At 41.4% G+C, this 26,683-nt stretch overlaps 1 protein-coding gene across 5 annotated transcripts; it reads left to right on the top strand.

Annotated features, from left to right (window-relative positions):
- Positions 1-506: 506 nt before the first annotated feature.
- Positions 507-26,411, top strand: pip4k2aa (phosphatidylinositol-5-phosphate 4-kinase, type II, alpha a). Of its 5 annotated transcripts, none has more exons than XM_072378080.1 (11): positions 507-1,584; positions 11,621-11,718; positions 11,851-11,947; positions 13,074-13,226; positions 13,494-13,640; positions 13,849-13,887; positions 17,215-17,319; positions 20,025-20,138; positions 20,371-20,611; positions 20,846-20,949; positions 22,443-26,411. In XM_072378080.1, exons 1-11 carry the CDS (start codon positions 1,444-1,446, stop codon positions 22,521-22,523), a joined length of 1,320 nt encoding a protein of 439 aa, XP_072234181.1. In that variant the 5' UTR covers positions 507-1,443; the 3' UTR covers positions 22,524-26,411. The 5 variants fall into 5 exon arrangements, with proteins under 5 accessions (XP_072234181.1, XP_072234179.1, XP_072234180.1 ...); XM_072378078.1 differs by having other exon boundaries at positions 17,215-17,328; XM_072378079.1 differs by having other exon boundaries at positions 17,212-17,319.
- Positions 26,412-26,683: the final 272 nt, after the last annotated feature.

Genomic DNA, 26,683 nt, shown 5'->3' with positions numbered 1-26,683 from the left:
TACCAATGATGATAAAAGGTTGCCGAATATACACATGTCTATATCTATCTATAGATAGATTATATCTATAGATATATAAATATATATGGGAATTGATGTCTGTTGAAAGAGGGGGGGGGAACTATTGTACAATGCAATAGGGTTACTACTGAGGTATAAATGTGCTGCTGTGAAGAGCGACTCATAAAACAAACGACGTCCATACAGCATCAGCACATTGAGACCTCCTGCTTCCAGAGAGGTACTGACACAGCAATGTGCCAGTGGAAACAGCCTAGTATGCACCAGAAAACCAAATGACCTCTAAACATTGGCTCTGGTGTTGTGCGACACTATCACAGGAATCCCAGAATAGTCTCAGCTAAAGCAAGCCAAGAAAACATGCACAATCCCATCTCTAGATAGATGGATAGATAGATGGATAGATAGGATAAGATAGATAAGATAGATAAGATAGATAAGATAGATAGATAGATCATCACGTGTGCTATTCAAAAAGAGAGGTAGCAGAGGCCCGATGGAGGGAGGGAGTTGCAGCGAATCAGCACCGCAGACACGGCAGAGTTCAGGCTGTCACCTCCCATCCGTCGAGCTGTCAGTTGACAGCGGCGCACATGAACATCAATGCTGCTGAGTTTGAGTTGACCACCCGTTGACAGTACGTCGTATTATCTTTTCCTTTCAAACAGGGAAGGAACATGACAGGATGTACCCTTGTCATCTCTACGGACTAACCAGAAACGCGTAGGAGGAGGGCTGAGCTGCTTGCTAGCTGAGAGCAGTTGGCTAATACCAGCAGTTAGCTTGCAGGCTAACCGTAGCGAGCTGTTTAGCGGAGTCCGGTTCTGCTTTGTGCCCGTCATTTGGCGAACGAAGGTCGGAGGGACTAATGTTAGCTGGCGGTCGAGAGCGATTAGTTTGCCATTCAGGACCGTTAATTTGTCATTTTAATGTTTTCTTTTAAGTCTGTATCGTAATTTGTTTCTCATTTACCACAGGGTTACAAGCTTTGTCTATTGTCAACGTTTCTTAATTTAACGAAATTTATCATTGGTATTTGCTAGCTTGCAAGCTAATCGGCTATGCTAACGCCAGCTCAGTGAGAGCTCACGTCGTAGGGGTGCGGAGAGCTCCAGGCGACTCAAGGAAGAAAGAGTGGTGATGTGGGCTGGGGGAAGCAGAAAACGGTGAAGGACAACAGCACTGCTAGCTTTAACCCAGCACATTTTCCCACATTAGTACTCCTCAAGCTAGGACCGTAGCTTCAGCCAAACCGTGTGGGACGTTAAAAGAAGAACTGGACCACTTTGGATTCGGGAGCTGGCTAAATGAATAGTATTGATATTATTGAATCGTGAGTTGTTGGCCACTGTGCCAGCTTGAAAGAGAAGACACTGTCACGACCATCGCACGAACTGCAATAACCAGCCAGTTTGCTTAGATATGGCTTCTGCGAGCAGCATTGCCGCATCAATTGCGAGCAAAACGAAGACCAAGAAAAAACACTTCGTTGCTCAGAAAGTGAAGCTCTTCCGTGCCAGCGACCCTCTGCTCAGCGTGATTATGTGGGGAGTCAACCACTCGGTGAGTCAGACCGTCTAATGTCCTTATGATGATCTACACTTATCCCCCTCTGCCTTTTAATGATCCACATTAGGCCCTGTTTGCTGTCAAAAACTGCCAGCCTTTGTATTATTGTTGCTGACCGACAAATATGAGATGACATTTGTCCGGCGGTTGCATATACTGTCAGGGAAACTGTAGCTGGCCGCAAGGGTGCTGTCATCCTGCAGCAGATCAGTGAGGACGCTTGCTTTAGTGGAGCTCTGTTTAGTCACAGCAGTACTATCATTGATATGATCTGTGATTTTATGTATGCATATGGGTTGGTACGTGTGTGGAGCTTTGGCTTCCTGTTATGCTCATGTAGGATGAGCTCTTAATGCTATGTGTCATGAGTGAGCAGATCTTGCAATGCTCAGCTTATCTCTGCTTTCCCTCTCTTCCTCTATTAGATATCAGCACAGGGACAAAATGTATAGGTTGCAAAGAGCATGAACTGGTCAAGCGGAGATATACAAATACATACAAATGTTCCTGGTATCAAATCACTATAGTAAACATTTTAACTAAAGTTTAACACACTACTCAAAGACTAAGGCGTGCAGTTTGAAGTTTTGTTTCAGTTGATGTGTTCTTAATAGCTTAAAATAGCATGGCTGTGAAGACTCGGAGGACCTTTTTGTCTCGTTACATTTATATTACCAGTAGCAGTACTGAAGCGATGCACAAACTGACTGCTGGCAGATAACAAGTCACAATCGTGATTTATTTCCTCAGTCTTCTATATGCTTAACACAGGCTGGAACTCATTGTTAGTCTCTTTATTTTTCAGGCTAACAGTAAAAGCTTCTGTTCACACAGAGACTGTGCAGACTGTGAATGCAAATGGTCACTGTTTATGCTGGTTGCATTGGTTAATTATATGCTTTCTGTCTCCAGAGTGAAAAGCCTAATTAATGCCTTAATTGATTCATGTCCAGCCAGTTGCAAGTGCAGGGGTCAATATTTATGCTATTCATCCTTGAAATATGCACTGGCAATTATGCTAATTAATTTTACTGTCGTTCTCGCTTTGGTTATCATTGTTGCAACGTATGGAGCGAATTAGGGCTCTGCTGTCGAAAATCGTAACTTGCTACTGTCTTACAGCGCATGGTTTGATTGGATTTATCCATAAATCTTACAGCTTACAAGAAAACATAATGTGTTCCTTTAATTTTAGGTCATGAAAACGCCCTGACTATGTACAGTGCAGAAAAGATTTCTCCAGAATTAAGATAATGTCTCTTTGACAGCACGTTGATCCGAGCTCTGTGGTGGTCAAATATCCAAGCAGGACAGCTAATTGTGTGGTCGCAAGTTCAACGCAATCTTTACAGAGAATTGTGATCCCACCCAAAAAGATAATCACAACTTTATTGGGAGGCTAATTTACACTTTCCTAGGTGCTGACATGAAGTCTTCCAGCACTTCACTAGTCTTTTTTTCTTTTTCTTTTATTCATCAGAGAAAAAGAGGCCTTAGAAGCTTCTGTGATGTTTGGATTACACACCCTTAAAATAGCCTGCTATATATATATATATATGTATATATATAGACCCAAGAGTGCTGAAGATCCAAAGGTGTAATTCTTTATCTAAGCTGTTGTCTGTAGTTGGATTACAGTCTGTTGGTTGTGGTGTTAAGCCGGGAGCAGGAATGAGCACTCTTTGCAGTACTCATTCGCACAGTCGCTAGTAAAAGTATTCACTTAGTATTCAAATAATTTTTATTCAAAATTGCTACTCTTCCATGCCAGCAAACCTACAATACAGTTCCATAACATTATATAGGTGTCTGTCAGTACTCTCAAAATGTTTGAGTTCATTTTAATCTTGACAGTATTTTTCATTTCCCCTGTATGTCCAGTTGTAAAGATCTTTATTCACTACCAGACAAGGATATCACATCATAGATTTCACCATTGTCTGACTATGGTCTCTAGGAACTCTAAGAAGACCACAAGTATGGAGAATCTACATGTTCAAACTGTTCACTTGTATTGCATATGACAGGGCAGGAACTCAGCCTGAACATTTCTTTTTCTTATGCCTCAGGCTATCTCTCCTGCTGTTTTTTTCCCCTTTGCGCCTATGAAGGTACTCTCACTCTGATACCAATGGTTATGTAAAAATAAGCTTCTATGTAACGTCACCAAATTAAGCCTCTGAGTTTCTGCCAGAGGGCGTGAAGACTAAATATTGTTAACTTTAATGTAGAGTAACTTATTGCAACAAAGAGATTGCAAAAGTAACCTCTGTTAATAAAAAACAGAATCTTGCAGTTGTACAGGTAAAAGGTGAGGCCTGAGAATGCTACCAGATTGTAGAGACAACGTGCAAATACATGCACACATGTACATGTTCTGTAAATTTAACACCCACCCCATAACTGCCTTGCCCTGTCAGCTAAGACACGGACTCAGCCTGAAAACCTGGTTATTATTTACATGTTATTTACTCCAGTCAAGTCAAGCAGGGGCCACTGATATTCTACCCCTCTGTTGGAGCAGTAAAGCAAAGATTGCATGTACATGTGTTCTTGTGGTAAAAGGTTTTCCACAACTTGTTATATTCCACGCTAATCTTAACATGAACTCAATTCTTTTTAACACAGATGTTTTCTCAGTGTTTCACTAACCGATTAAAGCAGACTAAGATGTCCTGTTTACACCTTTTAGTGACAAAACTGAGGTCTTGAGCATCCTTCTTATGTGGTCCTTGTGATGATTCTACAACTTGTTTGGAGGTGATCTGTTCAAAATAGAATCTATTCAGCGTAATTGGGCACAAACCTGATTTTTCAACGCTTCACAGATTGAAACAAGACTGTCTCTATACTGTGCCTCGAGACCTGTGAGACAAGATTGTGTCAAGGCCTAGATTTAGGGAAGGATCCAAGAAAGCCTGTAAAGTTCCAAACCGCACTTTGTAGCCTCCATCAGTTTTAAAAGGTAGATTTTTTTAACCACAGGCTATCTAGATTTGACTTTTCAGCAAAACTGAGTTATTGGGAATGGAGGGCCTTGGTCACGCAGGTAGTTAAAGATTAATGTCTTCAGCCACAGTGTCTGGACCACAACCCATTAGAGCATCCTCAGGCAAACTTTAGGATCCCACCACTGGTAAAGGTGCTCTGTCCAAGCTCTTAGTGATCAATCTAATGACTGTATAAAAGGGGTATTTCAGTCTTTTTGTTTTTGCTAAATTAACAAAACACTAAAGATCTGTTTTTGCTCAGCCATTGTGGAAACACGGAACCTTGCAAATGAAAGAGAGTGAACTGAACCCATTTAAGGTGAGCGTCTGTTCGCAGCCACGTGCCGAACGTAATCGTCTTTGACGGTGAGCCGTTTCTTAGTGTAATCCTTGTATTTTAAATTATGCAAGCCTACATCAAAGTTTAGATAAGTTAAATAGCTTTTTCTATGGAAACAAATTAAGTGTATAGCTTCTTTTTTTCCCCTGGAAGCACTGAAGCTTAGGTTGAGTAAAAGCTTACACCATCTGTGAGATAAGTAAGTCGAGTCATTCAAAAGCTTCTCCTGCTTCTAATTCTGTATGAGACTAAAATAGGTCTCGGTTCTTTATCATCTTGGTGGACATGTTGGACATTGGATTCCAGTATGCATTGCTGTGTATATCTTTAGGGCAAAAAGTTACACAAATATCGAACATATAACACAATTTAGAGGAGAATTTAAGAAAACGGAGAGAAATAAGTGTAAGTCTTGGGTCTGCTATAGAGCAATGTTTTAAGTGAATAGCTCACAAAAAGACAAACTGTCCAAGATCTGCGTTCCCTTTGCCTTCTTGTTGCAAAACGTTTGGATGTGACGTACGTCACAAAACTTAGGAAAACCTATCGGCACACATCACAGACAGGAATGCTAACACTGTTAGACAGAGTTGTGTTAACATGGCGAGTCAGACGCGTGGGAACAACTCGGATCATTTTAGCATTTGCTGCAAAAATATTGATTAAAATCTGCAAGATTTCCTGCCAAACACTGCAATGGCAAAATGGCTCGGGATGTAAAAACAAATATTTCAATATAAGGCTGCTAATCTCAGATGTATTAACACAAGCTGCATTCCATCTCTGTACCTGTTGATGCAGGTTAGTTGTGGAATACGCACATAAAAGCAAGACATTCTTGAATTTGAATTCCAGACCTCATCAATATGCCTGTGTTGGCGTTTTTTTCAAATTAAAATGCCCTCGCCTTACTTATATAGCACACCTAGACACTGCATTAATAATAAATCATCAATAACGCGCAGCTCTAATTTGTCGTCTTGGATATAAGGCCTCTATACTAAAGCTGTAGAATTGTGTGAAAACGTGTCAGGATGCCAAAAGCCTCATTTCAGGAGCTTTGTTTCTCAAGTATCTCTTGCATGTGTCCATACTTTGACAGATTTGTAAATCGGTCAGAAAGGTACTTAGTTCTGGTTCGTCTGTTACTACTTTGTGTGAATTCTTTGGGTGTTTGAACACACCGTGTCACAATATGTCCCCTGAGTAGATTTATCGTTGGCTTGAATGCTGCATTGTCACAGTTAAGGACACACACTGTGTAATAGCAGAAGTCCAGTATTTCCTCACCAGCTGTTGCATGTCATTTACTCAGGTCATTTCTAGTTTATTTTAGCCTGAAATGGTTAAATTTGGTGAAAAATTCTTCATCTATCTAATCCATCTTTCTAACCTATTTGTCTGTCTGAGTGGGGATAGATTGATCCTGTTTTCTATTTAAATCTTAATCAGGTTTGAAGAGAAATATTTAGTTTAGTTAGTTTTTTATTCGTCATAGTGCCACCTCTCTCTTCCTGTAACTTAATTAAGCTCTGTTCTGCTTGTTGATTAGCTTTTTTCTTGCATCATCCTGTGTATGTATTATATTTGAATTCCCTCCTTTATTTTACCTTCTGCATTCTCTCGCTCTGTCTTTCTCGGAGTAGCTGTGTCTGGTTCTGTGGATTGCATAAGAGTTTGATTATATAAATATCTGCAGGGGTGACCTACAGCTAATATGTGTGATGATTACGGGTGAAGAAAACCGAAAAAGCTGACACCTCCTATCTCGGCTCCCGAAGGCAACGATATCAACTGAAACTTATGGAAGCATCTTGTTATCTAGTGCTAGTATGCACTTGTAAATCCTGTTTTAAAGTACAACTTTACTTGATGACTGATTTCCTTTTATTCGAAAGAGAGAAACAAATGAATAAATTAATTTTTCTCATAGTAAGAAAACATAAAACTGTCAAAATTGAGTTTAATTTGTAAGGTTAAGGGGAAATTATATCTATTATGGGTTTCAGACTGTGGTTCACATTAGCAGTGCCAGCATGACCGGCCCTCTGTCTTTGTAGGTTAACACTCACATGCCTGCACTGAATGTGGTTAGGCAGCGTGAAGGTTTTTTTTTTTTTTTTAAGATGTATCTTCTTGCTTTTTGTGAGGAGGTCTTTTGTTTGCATGGACCTTTCATTCTAGCTCTAACATAGTGTTTCTACTCTCAAACTGCAGGATCTGCACCTGAAATCCTAATCCAGCCCATATATCCTCCTCCTAAAGAAATGCAAAAGATTTTTAGCTGTTGAGTTTAAAGGTGAAAACTCTTTATCAACAAAATACTGACTTTTATAAAAACCCTATGCGTGTGAACATATAAAATAAAAACACAGCTGAATTATTTTGTTGTGACACGAAATCAGGTGCTTTAACCAATCTAGGCCACGTTATTGTCTGCTCAGAACCAAAGATTTGGTTTGAACCTAAGCGCCTCAGTTTTCGCTTCAGTCACAATTCTGCCAGTCAGATCCAAAATGCCAACTATGAGACAGTAATAGTGTGTGAAAAGTCTAAAAAAGAAACACTTGCTATCTATTAAATCTTTGCAAAATTATTGCCCTGCAGTCAGCTTTCCAACAAGTCTGACACAACACCTGACAGTTCAGCTTATGAGCAGCAGGACACATTGGGCACCTACTGATAGGCCTGTCCAGTCATTGTATTTGGGTCATGTGACTGTGTTGCATATCATTTCAAGTTTGATGGCTTTTGTACAAAGAAATGTCCAAATTGGGTTTCTGTGTTAACTTAAAAAACATGCAACTCAAGATTAACTTGGCAGGGTGATAACATTTAACACTTTCTACTCAGACTTTGCAAAATAGCCCCCCCCCCCTCAATCCAATCTATCCATCTCTTTTAGCATACTAGTAGTGTGTGTCATCTGTTAGGAGCGAGTCAAGTCATTGTTCAGAAAAGGAAGACTATACCATAATGCTGACAGAGCACACTCGCTCTCACCAGCTTCCTGTGTAATGGAGCAACAGCACATGCTTGCTTCACTCCGGGCCGGAAAACCAGTCTTTATCACCATGGAGACAAAAAGGAAGTGGTGGTGTGAAATTTTATCTGCAAGTTTGATAGCTGCTGGAAGATGAGCACATACATGCGTGTGTTTGATAAAGCAAAAAATAAAAGCTGCTCTTCTAAATATAAGTTATGTCAGAAGCCTAAAAGATGAAATAAGAGTTATCACATAATATTTCATGTAGATTAGATACTCTAGCTGGCTCATATATTGTTTTGTTTGTTTCAAGGATCTGGTTGTTCCTATTGTTAGACTATTTTCACTTTCTATTTACACGGCATTAATTTATGTTGATGATTTCTGCATACTGGTGACCTCACTGACTTGCATATGCTCATTCAAGCTGGTAATATCTAGGCATAGTGTCTTCTCATGTTTGAAACGTGGCCTTGTTGGTGAGGTGACGTCTCCCTACTTAGTACCAAAGATGCATCTGTTTTAGCATCGCTGACATCAGTGCCTGTCACAGAAGGGTGCTGAAACATGCTTGGGTTACTCTCGAGCATGCAATCGTTTCATTATCTTTGGGTTTGTGTTGTCTTTCTTTTCAGATACACTTACACAGAAGGTAAAACTCTTCTGTTGATGATGTATTCAAACTCTGCACTGTATTGCTTCTTTGTCTTTGCTTTTGTTTCATTATCAAGAATGCTTAGCTACACTAGAGCATATCTGAAGTATGCAGATGTTCAGTTTAAGCTGTAAAGAAGCCTGTAAACATTTTTTTTGTTCTTAAAATGCAGCTGTGATCAATTAGTCCATATGAGCTTGTTTGCTAAAGCGGTTTTAGGCAAAGTTGGCTTGTGGAGAAGCAGGTTTTAACGCACCCAGGCTAACGCTGTTGCTTTAGTTTCTTTAGCGCTTCAGTTGGGTCTAATGCCTTTAACCTGGATTAAATGATCAGGCACAAGCTTAAACAATTGTTTCAAGACATGTCTCCTTTTTGTTTTACGAGAGGATATTTTCTTTCACCCTCCACCATCTTTGCCAGCACGCTGTGTGCTGTCAGTGCCTGTTTTGAATATTGACTGTTTTTAATCGTTTGTCCTTTTGAAATGAGACCATTCAATCAGGTGGGTTCAGACGGTGGCAACAAAGACTGCCAAGAGTGCAGAAGTTGCTTAAAAACACACACACACACACCTACTTTACATATTTTTTGGAGCTCTCTTCAGGGCTAGTTTCCTTGGCATCTTTGCAACATTTTTTTCAACTTCAGATGTTCTGGCCTGACTTGTAGTGGTTTGCTGTAACCTCTCTTCTGCCTAAGGCTGGGTAGCATGTTGACTTTTTAACATGAACCACTTACTCAGTTAAATGCACCAAGGGCCAGAGCTGTTGTCTTTGGTATTTGGGGTTTTCTTCAGATGATATTGCGGTTATAAAGTGATTTCTGGTTATGTGTTGGCTACCAAGTGGTCTTTAACAGGGTGCAAACAGAAAAACATGTACATCAGGCCTGTGCCTTTCCCCAAAAATCATGTTTGAACAAATTTGAATTGAACTCTCATTCTTCAAATGTATTCAAATAACCCCTGACTCCCCTTAAGATACTAATCTTGTTGCATCTGATCTGATCAGGGAAGCTGGACACATCAGTCATTACGTTTATAAGCTCATTTTTATGTGCATTTAAAAAAAAAACTGCAAAAATACATTTGGTGAAATGTTAGGTTGTAGATGGAGCATAATGCAAGCAACCAGCCAGCTCTTCTACCTGCTGGGAACAACAAACAAACATGCATACACACACACACAATTCTTATGTGTAGCAAGCTGTGTGTGAGTCATAACAAATGTCAGGTCTGCGTAATGCAACAGTGTGAACTATGTCCGCTCCAAGTGGAAATTCCTGCAATGTACCGTAGGTGTTTGAAGCCCTGCGGCTTATTTTGTGTGCGAGATTTAGAAGCGTCTTGTGGTGTCACATTCTGTCGAATCCTTACTGCAAACCTACACGTGTCACAGTTATTGAGACCTATAACATTTTGAGTTTGTTTCAGGTAAACACGGCCTTCGATTAATTAGATGTCACCTGACCATATCAGTGTTATGTTTGAGTGAGCACCCTGGAGCTTTTCAGGAACATTTAGTGACCGCAGTGTGTCTACTTTGAACTTCGTAGTGCGTGCATATCGTTTTCAGTCGCTGTCACATTAATTACCAGGCACTCACAGAAGCAGTAGGTTAATTTGGCTTATGATCAGCAGCTCAGAATAACCACACAGCTCATGTTGTTTTTTTAATGATGGGACTGAACCCTGTCCAAGCCACCATCAGGCCAAAGTCAGGGTACGCCCTGAACAAGTTGCCAAGCCCTGTAGTGTGACGTAAGTGCCAACCACCACATCACTGATATGAATAGTTATGGCAAAACATGAATTGTGACATGTATTTCTTACACGAGTATTTATGGCAAAACAAATTGTTGTGAGAATTACGATGTGGTGCAGCTTCTTATCTGTCAAAGAAGGTGTTGGTGAAGAGGTTACCCTAAGGAGAAGTAAAAGATCACGTTTCTCTCAAGTATCGTTGTGCAATGAAACACTGACTGTTCAATAAGGCTAAACGTGTAGAAAAAGGAAGATTCTTCAGCTGCTTGTAGCCACCACCGCGTTGCACTGCACACTTTGCACGCTAATAAAAACTGTCATGGTGATGTGACATGTTGTGGAAAAAAATTGTGGCTTTATGAGTACTTTAGTAGCATACCTCACCTAAATTACCATCCAGGCTCATACAATTGGCCAATATTGTGCTCGCCTGTGTCTCTCTTTGTTACTTTCTTCAAATGAAGCTAACTAAATGAGACTAACCAACTTCTGAATAACTAAATGATGTCGCTTTGACAGGTTGATGAAGCCATCGTTGTTTTAATAACTCGTGTTGAACAGGTTTGTCAAGACACGAGGCATCTCCAACTTAGTACCACTGCCAATGGAAATGCTCTACGTTCAAAACTTTTTTTAATACCACAGATGTGGAAAAAAACCTTAAAGGTTCAGTTGATCCGGCTACACCCCTATACCCCTTCTGAAAACTACAACATCCTTAATCTATAAACTGTTTATATTACTGTGCAGTTCAGTGAACAGGGCCAGAACTATGGTTCACAACCTGAAATAGGGCTTATTAACACGGTATTTCCCAGCTTTAATTAGAGGAACAAAGAACCTCTTAACGTGAGAGTCCATCCTTGTAAATGTTTAACTTCTTTTAAATTGCAAAAATATATTTATGTATAGAAGAGCGAGTACGACTGAATGTAATATTATTGATGGAAGTACTTATGTGCAGTATAGCACATAATGAGAAGAAATCTAGATAATGGTTTCACACTGATTTATTTGTCATTTGAGAATGATTCACCTTGTCAATGTGTAGTCGTGCAAGATGACGATAAACATGGTAACTTTGCACCAGTCTGGAAATGTGAAGATGGTTAACCACAAGCAACAATCCCTTGAAGTGTTTGTCATTTATCATCCCATTGCCCAGGATTAGTCGTCCCTCCAACATGCTGTGTGTGTGTGTGTGTGTGTGTACTGATCTACTTGAGACTGCTTTTTGTTTCTTTTGTGTATTTCTAATGTTGGCCATTTTCTTTTTTCTTTCTTTCTCCCCCCACAGATAAATGAGTTAAGCCATGTTCAGATCCCCATCATGCTCATGCCAGATGACTTCAAGGCCTACTCTAAGATCAAAGTGGACAACCACCTCTTCAATAAGTACGGTCTTTTCATATGTAACAAAAATAATGACACAAGCATGTACATGTGGATCGTTACTGAGCATATTTAGCACCGACACCATCTCCTGAACAGTATGCTTTGTATGTCCTGATTTTTGTATTCACACAGGGAGAACATGCCTAGCCATTTCAAGTTCAAGGAGTATTGCCCTCTGGTGTTTCGAAACCTCAGGGAGAGGTTTGGAATTGATGATCAGGATTTCTCGGTATGATGATACTGCGCTTTTTGCAGGAGTCTTTGCATTACTATCACCTCTGTCTCAAATGTCTTTTTTAAATGTATGACTAGATCTTTGTGAAGTGGGATGTGAGGTTGCTTTTTCCTCCAGAAAGTCGCATGGTTTTACAGTCACAACATATTGTATCTGAACCTGATGTTTTCTCCCAACTTCAGCCACGTGGTGTTGCACGCCCTGTGACTTTAACCATTAAACACAACGCTTATGACTTAAAACTGTTGCTGTGCTTTTTCTTGTCGGTGGTGTTTGAGTCCAGGCCTTTTCTTCCTTATTTTTCCACTCTTTCCTTATAAATCCCAGTTTCCCAGTGCAGTCAGTGAGTTGGCAGTATTTGGAGGTCATTGTATCCCAGCGCAGTGCAGCTGTCCTTCTTACATGTTTACATTAGGGTGCAGTTGGCTGCAGTGAGCGGGCAGTTGGGGATATTAAAAAGATGACCGGTTCATGGGAATGTAAAATTCGCTCAATGTTGCAGCAGCCATTAGTTGTAATTGAGAATGATAACAATAATTTATTTTTTGTTAGGAGAGTAACTAAAGTACCAACACAATACACAGCTTATCTGATCTCTTGAAAGACAGTTCGCACTTTGCAACTTAGGCAGTAGATATGAAGAGTTTAAGACATGGGAGGGAGCCAGTAGGTGAGGAATTCTTAGAGAATGAGGCATTGAGCCAGGGGATGTTGGATCATGTTACTTTTGAGCTCTAAAGTCTGGGCAGCAGCTGTTTTGGTCTGTGTGGAGCGTTGGACAGCAGCAGACGCAGGGGTCAGAGGCTCATATGTTTAGACTGCGGCGTGGGAGGTTGGGAGACATTAAGAAGGTAGATCAAGGACATGATGTCCTGAAAGCCTCGCCAAATCAACTGGGAGAGGAGTTAACTTATCGCTTTAATGCTGAGAAATGTCATTTCACATCATCTGTTTATGAGAGATCAAGAGACACTTTTCAAAGACATTTTCTGTTTTTAGTGAGACACACCTTTCTAAAGGTTCAGTATGTGCAATTCTCTCCATACATTAGTTCTCTGTGAAAATAATGAATATAAAAAAGTGTACATTTTAACTTCTTGTTTTTACTCCATCTTTGCAGAACTCTTTGACACGCAGCGCTCCTTTGAACATTGAGGCCCAGGGACGGAGTGGGGCCCGCTTCCATACTTCTTACGACAAGCGCTACGTCATCAAAACCATCAGCAGCGAGGATGTGGCTGAGATGCATAACATTCTAAAGAAATACCATCAGGTGAAAACAGGACATCTTATATCTTATCTAAATACGAATCTTGTGTTGGATACATTGAAAATCTCATTTATCAAGCTACAGATTTCTTAGGATGGCTGTTTTACTGCTTCCTTATAGGTTTATCACATCAAAGTTGATCGCTGAACAAAATCTCATGAAGGGATCATGCTGTTTCCCTTTTTGTTTTCTCTCACTTGTGCAGGCTGCTAGCAGCCATTGTGACCATAAAACGGCCATAAATTTGTATTCCTCACTCTCTTTTGGCAGTTCATTGTGGAGTGCCATGGTAACACACTGCTGCCTCAGTTTCTGGGGATGTACCGGCTCACGGTGGATGGAGATGAGACCTATATGATTGTAACGCGCAATGTCTTCTCCCACCGTCTCTCCGTCTACAAAAAATATGATCTCAAGGTAGGAGGGTGTGGGGGGGAGAGGAACATTTAAAAAAAAAAAAACATGAGAAAAAAAAATCCATTTTGTATCGCTGACACTGTACCGATCTATTGATGCCTTTAATTTTGTGGTTTATCTCGTTTTATTATTTTTCTCTCTTAATGTAATCCATTTATTAGTTTGTGATCAAAAGATGTTTGTGAATTATTTCATTATGTTTTTTTAGGGGTCCACTGTGGCAAGAGAGGCGAGCGACAAGGAGAAGGTACAGTCACATGTCGTGAGCTTGAATCCACTTTTATACAAACCCATACACGTTTAAAGTCCCTATAAGCATCACAAGAGAAAAGGCCAAAGTTTCACTTTTAAGACCAAAGAAGACAAAATACATCCAACTCATGAGCAGTTTTACAAACAAATCAGTGAGAACTGGTCCACATCACAGTCTCTTAAGTGCCTCTTGAGTATTTTATCTGGTCTTAATTTCTGTAGTAAATTTATGAAGCTTTAATCCATCAATTTATTGAGCTTCCAACACTCAAACCATTCTGCACGTTATGATGCAATCCCCAATTTTCTATATTTTTGCAAAAAAATGTACCTTTCAGGGTGTGAAAGGTCTTGTTTTTTGAGGAGATTTGTTGCTGTAAAAGCATCTCTTTCTCAGAAGGGAGAGGAGTCAACACACCACGAATGAGTCAGTTTGCTGTGGGGAAACTGAACAGTGTAGTCGCTCAGAATCTCCCAAAGATGTTTGCAGATATGGTAAACATGGAACGCGTGTGGCCATCAAATAGGTGGAAGGTGATGTTAACTCATTACGTGTCAGTTGAAAGCCATGTGGACGATTAGACAGTGAGAGCGAAAACAACCTGTTTCCAGTGTTTTGTAAAAACAACGCAGCTCTAAACAGTTCCAAGCTCGCTGTCATCACCCAAATGCACTAACACAACTTCGGTGTTTGTTTTTGTTTCCTTTGGGTGCAAATGACAGGAGCAAATATCCGTCTCCTTTCAGTTAGAAAGCACCTCACCTACCCATCCCTTTTCTAGCCACTGCACGCTATTTGTGTCTCTTTATTTCGCTACATCCCCTCTAACCTTGCTCCTGCAGTTCCTTTAGTTCCCCTGCTTGCTGTCTGTGTGTGAAAGACTGTGTGCAAAGTGTGTCTGGGTTTCTTTGTTTGTTTTTTTTCCTTCAGTTTTGTTCAGTTAGATGTTGAGTCTTGAGCTTTCATTCTGAGTGATCATGTTGTACGACAACGTGTATCTGGGAGGGCGGCGTGTATCAATGTGTGTGCTGCATATCAGCAAGAGATTTTGTGTGATTGCTAGCGATGGAGGTGTGGCAGTTGGTGTGAGATGCTGCTTATTTTTAGCTTTTCGCTTTGTGCTGCTGGAGCCGTCTTCTGACAAAAATGAATTGCGTCACAGAAACTGTGAGTGCCGCACAGTTCGGTGCACTTTCTAAATTGGTGACAATTCTGAATTGGTCCTCCATTAGATGTTTTTGTTTTTTATGTACGATATAGGGATTTGACCGTTGGTGGTGAAAGTTGCTGACATTTTTCTGAACTCTGTGACTCCTTCGTGGCTCTGGGTTACAGATTGTTTGTCAGCTTAGCAGCACTGGGAAGGAGCAGTTGTCAGTAGTCATTTTTTATCAGTGAATGTCTGCAAAAACGCAGCATCTGAGGATTTAAGACACACACATGCGAGCCCGATGTGTGACCCCTTCCTGTCTGCGGCACATCTGCCGAGGAAACTCTTTTTGCTGTGTAGCTGTGGAGATAACTGTAAGAAACAATGCAGTACGTTGTCATTCTTTGATATTTACAGCCTCAGCCTTTGTCCTTTCGTTGATCACCTTCAGTTAAATGTAGCTAAGTAGAAATGTACTGAAACTGTAATGAAGGTGAAGCTTCTATTGATACACTCACTCACTGAATGCAAAGATCAGCATGTGATCACAGACACGCTTACGTAAAAGCTGGAACATTTCTCAGACCATAAGACTATTTGAAGGATCTAACAACGGAATGCTGGTTTCTGCCTGCAACACTTGTATTTGTACCGTACAAACATATACAAACAGGTTCAAGTTTACTTACAGCTATATTTTACAAGTAGTTGGTGATCGTGGGTAAATGTGTTTCCTTCAAGTCTTTCTTCTGTGATTGAAGTGGACACGAGACTCACATCAGTTCACACTAATGTTAAAGCGCACGCTACCTGGAGTTGGCCACTACCATGAGAAACGAAGTGCATCGTGCCATTTGGCAGGAGGGAAAAATCTGCGTTTTGTTCAGTGCATCTTTGGAAAAAAAAAAAGAAATGCTGCACACAAACAACAAGCACAGCAGGGTACTCTCCTGAATGCATGGCTCTCCCTTTCATGCATGCATCTGCATGATATCTAACATTTTTCTGCATCCTTTATGAAGTGACATTATGTCTAACACATTTCGATGTGTATGAACACCAGCGTCATTCTTTTGCACGTTGTCGACATGATCTGTTCTACCCACATCCAGTTTGACTTGTGTTTTTCCCTTTCAGAGAAGACATTTTGCTGTTCTTTCAGCTGCTGCCTCTGGTTTTGGTTGTCAAACAGCAGCTGGCTCTCTTGACACATTTTCTTTATAGCGTTTATCAAGTTTAACGGTCAGTGGTTTGACAACTTCTTTTTTTGTTTTTGCTGTTGTTATCAGTTGATCTGACGTTATGCACAAACTACGTCCTTGATGGGTTTGTTGCTTTACTTTTTTGTGGTCGACGGCAATCATAGTTTATGTTCTGTGACCTGGAAAATGTAATGGTTGTGTTTGTATTCCACTAAACATCTGCCGGTCCGTGGTTTTGGGTAAGATAACCTGTTTCTCCTTCAGGTGTCTGCTCTGCCCCTCGGCATTTGTAGCTTTGTTTTTATACTTTCCTCTCTCCTCACTGCAGCACCGGTTGGTGTCTCCATTGAGGGCACATGGCTTTAATGTGGCAGTATTAATGAGTATCAGCTGCCTTGATATTTTATTCCCCCTTATACGCAAAGTATAAGGCCTGAGATGCAGTACTGCACAGGGTAAGATGTTTGGCAGCATACAAATGAATTTAGTTGTTTCCTTGCTCTGCATAGGCCCCAATCCTCTCTTTTTAGAGGAGCACTGCAAGGTTTCTTCCTTTCCCTGTGAAGCCTTTGAGGCAGAAAAAGGTCACAACACCAGTGCGTAATTTTGAATGCTGGGGAATAAGAATAGACAGTGTAAAATCTTATTTAATGTTTAACTGATGGCCAAAATCCTTCCACTTTTTCACTTAAGATGAGGCTGTTGGAGAATGACATGCACTTTCTTGATCCAGACATAATGGAGACGTTTGAGAATTATAAACCTGTGTACTGGTCATGCAGATCTCCTGCGTGATGCCCTTTTTTTTTAACCCTTGACCAATTTAAAAAAAAAAAAAAAAAAACGATTGTGCTCTGATACATTTTAAACACTTTGCCTTTACTTCCAACTTCCTTCCTCCCTTCCTCTTTCCTTTCTTCTCTCCTCTCCTCCACCCCTACCGTCCCTCCCTCACTCCTTCTCTAGCAGCCACCCCCACCAGAGGATGTGCCCCCGCGGCCCAAATCTGGTAACGTTCAGCAAAGGCTGCAAACACTGCGGATTGCCACGCGCTTTTACTGCGCCATGAAACACGTAAGAGATGTAAGAGAACCAGGGCTCATATATCAGGCATGATCTATAAAACCAATCCTAATTTATTGGAACATATATATATATATATATATATTTGTTTATCTTTCTCTGCGGCTGAAACGTTTTTTGTTTCCTCGTGTTCACCAGGCTGATATACTGTTATTTTAAGGCCTTATTTTCCGCACATTTCATCCATTTGCTCGCCTTTTGCTCAGCTTGTCAGTAAGTTCAGTTTTAGTTTTGCCAGACACTTCATTTTTGTTTCCACCATTCACTCAGCAGCACCTACATGTATCTGAAACACTGGAGAAACAAGAAATGGTAGAGAAGGATTATGTCATTAAGGGGGGGCAGATTTCCCCGGTGTTGCTGAAGCATTTAGAAATGAAACCAAACAGGCAGACAACAACATAACCAGGTGTGAACCACAGCTCTTAAAAAAAACACAGTACCGGTACATGTTTTGATGTCTTTTCTTCTTCTTCTTCTTCTTCAGAAGAACTGTTTCCTTTAACACAACTGATCAAAACTGGAGTGAAATGCCAGCCTAAGATAGGAACGAGGTTGGCTGGACTGCACACTTGGTGGTGATCTGGCCTAAAGGCTGTGGCAGTGTGATAAGCATTCTGTCAGATCCCAGCGTAGGTTTTTATAGTTGGCCTTTTCTCTTCCAAAAACTGTCAGCCACTAAGACAGCCATAATGGCTTTAGAAGTGCTGCATTCGGTGTAGAGGCAGCTATTATTCGGTAGTACCGATTAACAAAACTATTTAATGCCCAGTTTAGGCTTCTCCAAACAGATTTTTCTGTCGCAATATTAATACACATCCAAACAGTTGATAATACAAAATGATGTTCTCAGCTTCCACAGCATCTTCTGCTGTTCCCGTGCCCGGTGAACATATGACACACGGTCATTTTTGCCTCATGTCTTTCTGGCTATGGCACTCTGCTGTTGCTATTAAACTGATGAACAAACTTGAAGTTCTGACCGTGGCTGTTGGTATTGTTTAACTGGTAGAGTTACTGTCTGCTACAGTAGGTCAGTGGATATTTTCATCATTATGTTATATGACATGCTTTAAAGGCTGAGGAGCATTGCATTGTCAGCATGCCACAAATACTACAGAGAGCCGTGCTTTGTCAGCAAGGCATCAACATTCATTTACTAACCAGCTGACAGGAAACAGGACAGGTGAGATTTGTTTATAAGGTTGTGGAGACCTGCTTTACAAGGCTCAACAGCCCACACGTCTGTTTTTCTGCTTGCCACTTCCATCTCGTACACTATTTTAGGCGCATTATATCGTCATCACTGCAGCAGCAGCAGGGAGTGACAGTCCAACTTGCGGAGTACTTGAACTGATCGGATTGACTTTGAAACTGAAGTGAAAGACAATTGAAATGGATTCACAGAAAGATGGATCACGTAGGTGGGAGTTGTCTCTAAAGGTGTCAGAGCTGTGAAATGTTTTCAGGTTAAGGCCACTCTTTGCAGTCAGCCTCATGTTGCTTTTTCATTTCACTTTGTGCGTCTCATCAGCACTCAGTAAAGCCAGTTGTGCATCCCATACTTATTGCAAATTGAAGGTCTATGTCTGTATGTATATATGTGCTCACTTGTCCCTTTTTTGTGTGATGGGCTTTTGTGTAAAGATGTATTCTGTATGTGTGTCAGTGTGTCCTGTCTGAGCTTATTCTCGTGCTACAAAATGTTATGTTTTGCTGCTCTTCTCCTGCTGCCATAGAAACATTGTAGTAGCTAATCTGCTGCTGTTGCCCTGTTACCTCATTTCCTGCTCTCTTTTTTTCCCTCAGTGACTCAGAACTAGGCCCCCTCTCCCTCCCTCCCCACGTAACACCTCTTCCCCCTACAGGCTGCCAGCACTTTTGCAGTATTCTGGTTAAGAGGAAAATAAATCCCATTAGATTAAGATTTAAATAGGAAACTCCTTCATTCTACTTGTAGGCTTCCTCTCAAAAATGTACTTGCTTTGTAGAGTTTTAGTTTAACACACATTATATATGATTGTGAACCACGTTCTGGTGTATGGAACGCATCTTTGAAGAACTATAATGGTATTATTTATCTCAGTTAGATATTATCACACTGTCTGTAATGGAGGCTTTTTGGAGTCTATTCTTGGATGTCCTGTTTTCTGATGGCACAGAAAGTGTGGATCTGCAAGATACATTTAAAGCATTATCCAGACTGGTGGGCCAAAAAATGAAGGAATCTGTTTTAAGTGAACAATATTAGAAATATGCTAAATGTTTGACCTGTTCTCTTTGGAGAACACGTCAGATCTGTTTACCTTGAAAAGAGGTAAGCCTTGGTTTGGACAGACTTCTTGTACCAACTCAGGCTGAATCAGACAGGCTTATCCAACAAACCGCAGGCACTAAGCCTCAGATGTGGACGGGGTATTTCAACATGCAGGGAATTAAGTGCACACTGTTGACTCAGTCTTCAGATTGTTGTGTAAATCAGTGTTGTCATGCCTTTTGAAATACCCCCTTAATTACTTAAGTTGAGCAATAACACAGTTTCGTATCGTGAGGCAAAAAGGTTGGAGATTTGATTGATTAAAACACCAGAATTCTGTCCCATTTTTTCCCTGCAGTCTGTTCAGTGCCTCTCAGGGTTGTCTTGTGGTTTTTTGTCTGTCTTTATCTGGTTGCTAATCTCCGATACTAATGGGCAGGCTAAGGAGCTGCCCACCTACAAGGACAATGACTTCATCAATGACGGCCAGAAGATCTACATTGATGAGGAGAACAAGAAGATGTTCCTGGATAAGCTCAGGAAAGATGTGGAGGTATGTTCCTGACATGAGAATGCAGACCCTCTGCTATCTTGTTCTTTAACTTTTGGGTTGATCAAGACTTTAGAGATAGAGAATTATGCTTGAAATGATCTCTCTTGCTGTCACTCATTCACCCTTTATTACTACAGAATACTTTCCTCAAAACTGTTTTACTCTGTTCGATCGATCATGCTCCACCCATCTCCACCGTTATATTTGTTTTCCTGCCTTCCTCCGTCCTCAGTTCCTGGCCCAGCTGAAGCTCATGGACTACAGTCTGCTGGTGGGGATCCATGACGTTGAGCGAGCCGAGCAGGAGGAGGTGGAGAGCGAGGACAACGAGGCAGAGGAGGAGGGTGAGAGTGACGGAGGGGGTATTGGGACACCCCCTGACAGCCCCAGCAACACCCTCGACAGCACCAAGCCCCTTTCACCTGGAGAGTTTGATCCCGCCATCGATGTCTATGCTATCAAAAGCAACGACGGTGAGCAGCTATGTACATGAGGGTTTCTGGTTTATAGCAGAATGAGAGATAAAAGGATTATTGAGAGCTCCCTCTACTGGATGCTGTTTAAAACCTCTCAGATTGCAGATGCATGCAACAGAAAAGCAAATATTTAATCAACTGTGTCCTGTTTTTTTTTTGTTTTGTTTTTTTCTGATGCTGCTTTGCAGATGCATAGATTCTCACTTAGAGTGCATGTGCTTCAAACTACAGGTGCTCCCAGGAAAGAGGTGTACTTCATGGCTGTTATAGACATCCTTCAGCATTATGATGCCAAGAAGAAAGCTGCCCACGCCGCCAAAACTGTCAAACATGGGGTATGTAGCGGCATACGTGACCTTCTCAAACTGCTCTGCTACTATCTAAATTGTTTAGGTCTCCAAATGAACTTTTTAGGAGGACCATTTGAAATTTTAAGAGTGCCACATAGACATTCAAAGCAAATAAATCCTCACTCTCCTTCTAGTAGATGCTTTTGATGCACAGCTAAAGCTTCAGAAACAGTAAAATGGTGGTTTGTCCACAGAGGGGAAATAAGGTAACCAGTTGTCAAGCTTTCTTTAACCAAACGAGGCTCCCTGCAATGCCGACCAGTGTTTCGAAACACTGATCACACTGAACAATTTTAATGTATGTAGCTGCAAACGCTGTATACAAATCAAGCAGCAAATGGCAATTGTGAATGCCAATCCAATATATTGGACAGCGCTTTGGGTGATATGAAAATATCAAACAGCAGGAAAGCGAGAGAAACTCTGAGCTCATACGCTTCCACTGCTGCTTCAAATTCACATTCATGCTGCAGCTCAGTTTTTATTGCTCTATCTTGAATTAAACAGACTAAACATTACACTGGCTCTGGAATTATTAGTCACATATTAGTCATAATAAAATGTGACGTGGAAACAGAAAGAACTGGTTGACATTTGGCTCCAAACCAAACGAGTTACCAAAAGAAAGCAGACTTTTTGACTCCAGCTGGAGGTAACCGATGCTGACGCGCCAACATCGCCATCAAGGGCACATTCTGTTCCAGCAAACGAGCTGCACACATGATGAGTCACTTAAACCTCAAGGCAGAGCATCCCAAGTTCTCCAGATCCTTTTTAGATTTCTGCCGACAGATGCGCTGCGGTTTCATCAGCAGGGCTTCGTCTTTCTGTGTTTAAAGTTTGCTGTCAAGTTGGAGAACACATTTTTTCTGCAAATGTTGAGTCACACTGAGAGCATTACATGCAAACACATGGCTTTGCTTTCTTTGCAGCAACTCAGCCATAAAAACTATATGCTATATGCACACACACACACACCAGCCCCTGTTTAATTTGTATGTTTAACACGATATGTAGCAATTCAAAATAAATAAAAAAGCCACAACATGATGCTTTCAAATACTGGTTATTTAGTACTCGCTCCTAAACTCCACAGTCCTAATCCTCCTCTACAATAGTTCACTGCATTATTACAGTCCGTTAACTGAACCTGTTAAGATAATAGTCATTTAACGTTAAAGTCATTTGTGCAAACTGTGAATCTGATGGAAGACTGGGAGGGAAACATGCCAGAGGCCATTAAACTGGGCTTCTCTGACCAAACTTTCACAGCCCACGCCCGCCACATACTTTTATTTCCCCTCTGACTGGTTACTCCACATCTTTTTAACAGCCGTCTATATATTATGTAGGACAAAGCGCTTAGAAAGTTAAGGGGAAAGGCTTTTTGTTTGTTAGTTTTTTTTTCCTGTCACATTTGTTGTCGCTGAATGGCGGCAGGCTGGTTAGTGTCCCGTTTCTCATGTGTACCTCTGCAGGCCGGAGCAGAGATCTCCACGGTGAATCCCGAGCAATACTCCAAGAGGTTTTACGATTTCATCACGACCATCCTGTCATAGCCTCCAGGAGCGACAGGGGCACATGGGAAAGGGAGGGCAAGTGGGGGAGTTGGGTGGAGAAGAGAAGTGGCGGAGAGAAAAACCATCGAGAGGCTGAATTAATAAGGTGCTGTGATGGCTTTGTGTCGCTCTCCCTCGTCCTCGTCCCCCCCTCTGTTTGCTTCCCTCTCCTTCAGCGGGGCGCCGCTCTCTGCAGCTAAACAAAACGTTGTTCGTTTACATTTAACCTCTCATCATTTGAGTTCTGTTCATGTGTTACATCAGATGATAAGGTTATAAGCAAGTGTCCAAGTCATTACATTTTTCATACAAGCTGTTCTTGTTTATTGTTATTAACGTGGGAATGTGGCTTTTTTTTTTTTTACTGCCCCAAACAAAACATCCAGCACCTGCTTTTTCTTTCTCTTCTTCTTCTTCTTCTTTTTTAATGTTTGTACTTGTCATTTACCTCTTGATGTTTATTGGGATGTTGAGGAGGGTGTGATGTGTGTAAATATACAGAATGAGGACAAGCCAATGGCTGAGGCCGGATTACAGCACAGAGCGCGTCCCTCTCGCAATGAGGAGGCTTGGGAAGGACAAAAAGAGGAAGTTTGCGTTGAGCCTTGCCTAATGCAGTTACTTCGTTTCAGGAAGTAGGATGTAGTCTTCCAATAGGCCAACAGCCGAACCCGCTCCCAAATGTTCAAGCACTCAGCCAAACAAATCTTCGCGTTCGGGTTCCTTCTCCATCATTCAGCTTTCAGACGTCTCTTCTTCCCCTCCTGTGAGTTTCTGGGTTATTCTCTCCCCACAACATCTCCTGTTAGCTCAATTCTAATATTTGTTTACGCCTCGGTGTCAGTGGTTTGTCTTCTTTGTAACGCACAGTGATTTAGAATAATAAAGGGAAGGATCTTTTAAAATGAGAGGAGGGATTCCAGAGCATAGCTTCTTTACTGTCGTTCTGATGTTTGCCGTTGCTGCGATTTCACGCTTTCTGTCCCTGTGGCAGAGGATGGCCCAGAAGTCATGTTGGACTCCTTATTCTCGCATAGGGCGTCAAAGTGAAACATCAGCATCCCTTTGCTTTCCATTGCCAAGAGCACCTTATGTGTAAAATCAAAACTGTTGCACTTTGATTTGTTCCTATTCTGTTACTTGCGCAGCAACAAAGAAGAAACTCTCTTTGAACTGAATCGTAGTTGCCTGATCTCAAATCCCGTCTCCCCGCCCCACACACACACAATTCCTCTGCTGCTCTTCTTTCTGGGATTGGTTGGGAAGAATTTCCTGCCACACTTGATGAGGACAGCTGACAAGCTGTGCTTGCAGGACTTTTGTCAACTCCCCGTTTCAGGAGAAGCGCTCGGCGGCGTTGTGGCGGTGGGTTTTTTTGGGTGAGCAGGCATCAGTTTTACTGTGCGTGTGTGTTCAGGGCACACGGAATGCAGTTTACCTCTAGCATCGTACCAGCGCACACCCAGCGGCGGAGAAGGGTGTGTGTGTCAGTGTTCAGAAGTTGTAAATGGGGAGGAAAAAGGGGGAGGAAGGAGGTTGGGGGGAGTAGCTCCAGATGTTTGTTGTTAACACCAACAGCGCGGCTCTCTAACCTCCGTCGTGAGTCGGTTAGAAGTGGTTGTTTGTGTTATTATTGCGGACTTATTATGATTTTTTATTACGTTTATTATTATCCGTGTTTGATTTCGGTGATTTTATGAACTGCGCTAACGTTTTTGGGTTTTTTTGTTGTTCCTGATTTTTTTTTTCCTTCTTTTTTTTTTATTTTGTATATTTTGCACAAGAAAAAAAGGAACCAAATGTTACAAACACGACCCCAATTAGTCGACGCGGTCTTAACAAGGGAAATGCAATATTACTTGTGTGTAAGTGAGAAAAGTCTTCTTTTTTTTTATTATTATTATTATTTTCTTCCGGCGCGTCTCCTCCTCATAAACCAACGACTCCTGTGACCCGCGCAGAAAGCTTCCGCCGCGACGCGCTGTCCAGATGTCGGATGGAGTTCACTTTTATTTTTCTACATTGGATTTTAGTCTTAAATTGTTCTACGGTTGTATTAAAAGAAAAGGAAAAAAAAAAAGGATTGTAGAAGGTAATGAAGAATGATGGCGTTCGATTTTTTTTTTTTTACAATTTGTTGATGTACGTGGTGGATGGGGGGGGGTTAAAAATGAAAAAAATTGCATGTTACAGGACGAAGTTCCCCCCCCCTCTTCAGTGTGCGCCCCTCCACATCTGTGAGCTGTCCCATGCTTTAAATAACTGTTTTTCATTGTATACACTGTGCAAGATGTGTGCCTTTATACTCCAAATTATTTAATTTTATATTTTGTAATCTTTTTTTAAAACAAATGGTTATTTTAATAATAGGGTGTTTACTGTTACGTCTTAGTTTCAGCTTCTTTTTCCCCCTCTCTCTCTCTCTCTCTCGTTTCTTTTCTTCGGCACCTCTGTGTTTAGGTTTGTTCTCGTCACTCAGTCGGCTGAATAAAACCGTTCCAATGATTGTGTTCTAACCAACATGGAAAAAAAAAAAAAGTGAATTGGATGGTGTAAGTGTAAATCCATTGTTGTGATTATTCGTGTGCGCAGGCGTCCTTCTTTCTTTTCGTTTTATTCTGCTCAGACTGGAGGCAGGTCTGCTGACTTCAACCCTCGGTCGGTTCATACTAGTTCTGCCTTTTATTGAAAATGTGTGTGTGTGGAAGTGCATTGTGGGGTGTGTGTGTGTGTGTCATGGTGGTGTTTCGTCGTGCCCATCCTGTCTTAACGGACGGCTTCCACCAGCTCAGGAGTTTGTCAGCGTGTCGTTGCATTTACCAGCCGCAGGTGCAGTCAGATGAGATTATTATTTGATTTCTGTTCGCTTCCCTTTGGTGTACCGCTCAGTTCTCCCACTGGTTCTGTGGTGTTTGTGTAACTCTGCTCTCAGTTATCAGACGCTACGGTTCATCCAGTCAGCGGCTCGTTGATATGTGACTGTAAACCTGCTGTTTTCTTGTTTCCGTTTCCACATGCAGTAGCTCACCATGTATAGAGGGAAATGGGGGGGGGGTAAGGGAACGCAAACATCCTTTCATCTGCCTTCTGTTTGGCCCCCAAACGTACAAACGTGGACAGCAGAGCATGCAGGGCGAGCTTTTCTTCGGGATCTGATTATAACCTGGAAATAAATGAGCCCTGCTTTTGTGGCTTCTATTGTGAAATAAATTCCACCGGTCAACCGTTTTTTGCCAAAAGCGTCTCTCAGCAGTCCGAGCTGCCCCCACACGAGCTTGAAGAACATTGTGTTTCAGATTATGTTTTTTTTTCTTCTCTGTGGTAGATGGAGTGAGGGGTGCATTTGCTCGTATGTGAACGTGTCCAAAGTTATGAGAAACGGCCCTGTGCTGACGGGCTTTCTCAAGCTCAAGGGAAAACGAGACTACAAATGCAAACGACTAAAGACCAGGTGACGTCTGCAGATGTGAGGCCGCGTTCTTTGGCTTTAAAGCGGAAAAATCCACAAGCTTTGTCGACAGCACAGTCTTTCAGAGCTGTGGAGGAAATGGAAAGGGAAGAATCGGCTGAATTGGCACATAGAAAGCAGGTCCGCCTCACACCTGCAGACCCTCTCTGGTCCTCAAACAGCCTTCAGTGCTTTTAGACTCCACCTGAAACACTTGAGCCATGCTTGAAGCATCTCTCCGTGTTGGTGTGCGTGCGTGTTGGTGTTTTGTTGTCTGATGATGCTGAGCGTTTCCCTTCAGTGGCAGAGAGGCCAAAATGATCTTGTCTGTGTATTGTTCTTCACATTTAATGATGATGATGATGATAATAATAATAATAATACACTCCATTCCATAAGCGTTCACTCAAAACAAATTAAAGCACTTGTTCTGCTTGAAATGAACTTGTATCTTTGTTTTTTTCTCTTTGTGGTTTAAATTTTGTGGATCCATTGCCTGCATGTTTGTTGAATATTTGTAATTTTTTTCTCCCTTCAGTCTGCAACAGAGGACAGAAAAAAGAAAAGAACTCATTTTTAGTTTTTTTTTTTGCAAGAAGAAATAAAGAAAATATGGTTTGTCTTATGATTAAATACTTCTGCCTCCAGCAGTTAAATTACAGCGCGCTGAAGTTGTTGAAATGTCACAAATAGGGTTTTTTATTTGATCGCT

Source organism: Leuresthes tenuis, unplaced genomic scaffold, assembly GCF_036924035.1.
Source record: "Leuresthes tenuis unplaced genomic scaffold, fLeuTen1.0.hap1 SCAF_24, whole genome shotgun sequence".
NCBI classification, from domain to species: Eukaryota; Metazoa; Chordata; class Actinopteri; order Atheriniformes; family Atherinopsidae; genus Leuresthes; species Leuresthes tenuis.
This window is presented reverse-complemented; position numbering and strand designations above follow the sequence as displayed.

What these genes read in the sequence shown, in the direction of transcription:
- pip4k2aa (XM_072378077.1), top strand. Translation starts at nt 1,444, where the DNA reads ATGGCTTCTGCGAGCAGCATTGCCGCATCAATTGCGAGCAAAACGAAG. An exon ending in GACAACCACCTCTTCAATAA is followed by an intron (nt 11,719 to 11,850) that starts GTACGGTCTTTT and finishes GTATTCACACAG; the next exon opens with GGAGAACATGCCTAGCCATT. An exon ending in ACAAAAAATATGATCTCAAG is followed by an intron (nt 13,641 to 13,848) that starts GTAGGAGGGTGT and finishes ATGTTTTTTTAG; the next exon opens with GGGTCCACTGTGGCAAGAGA.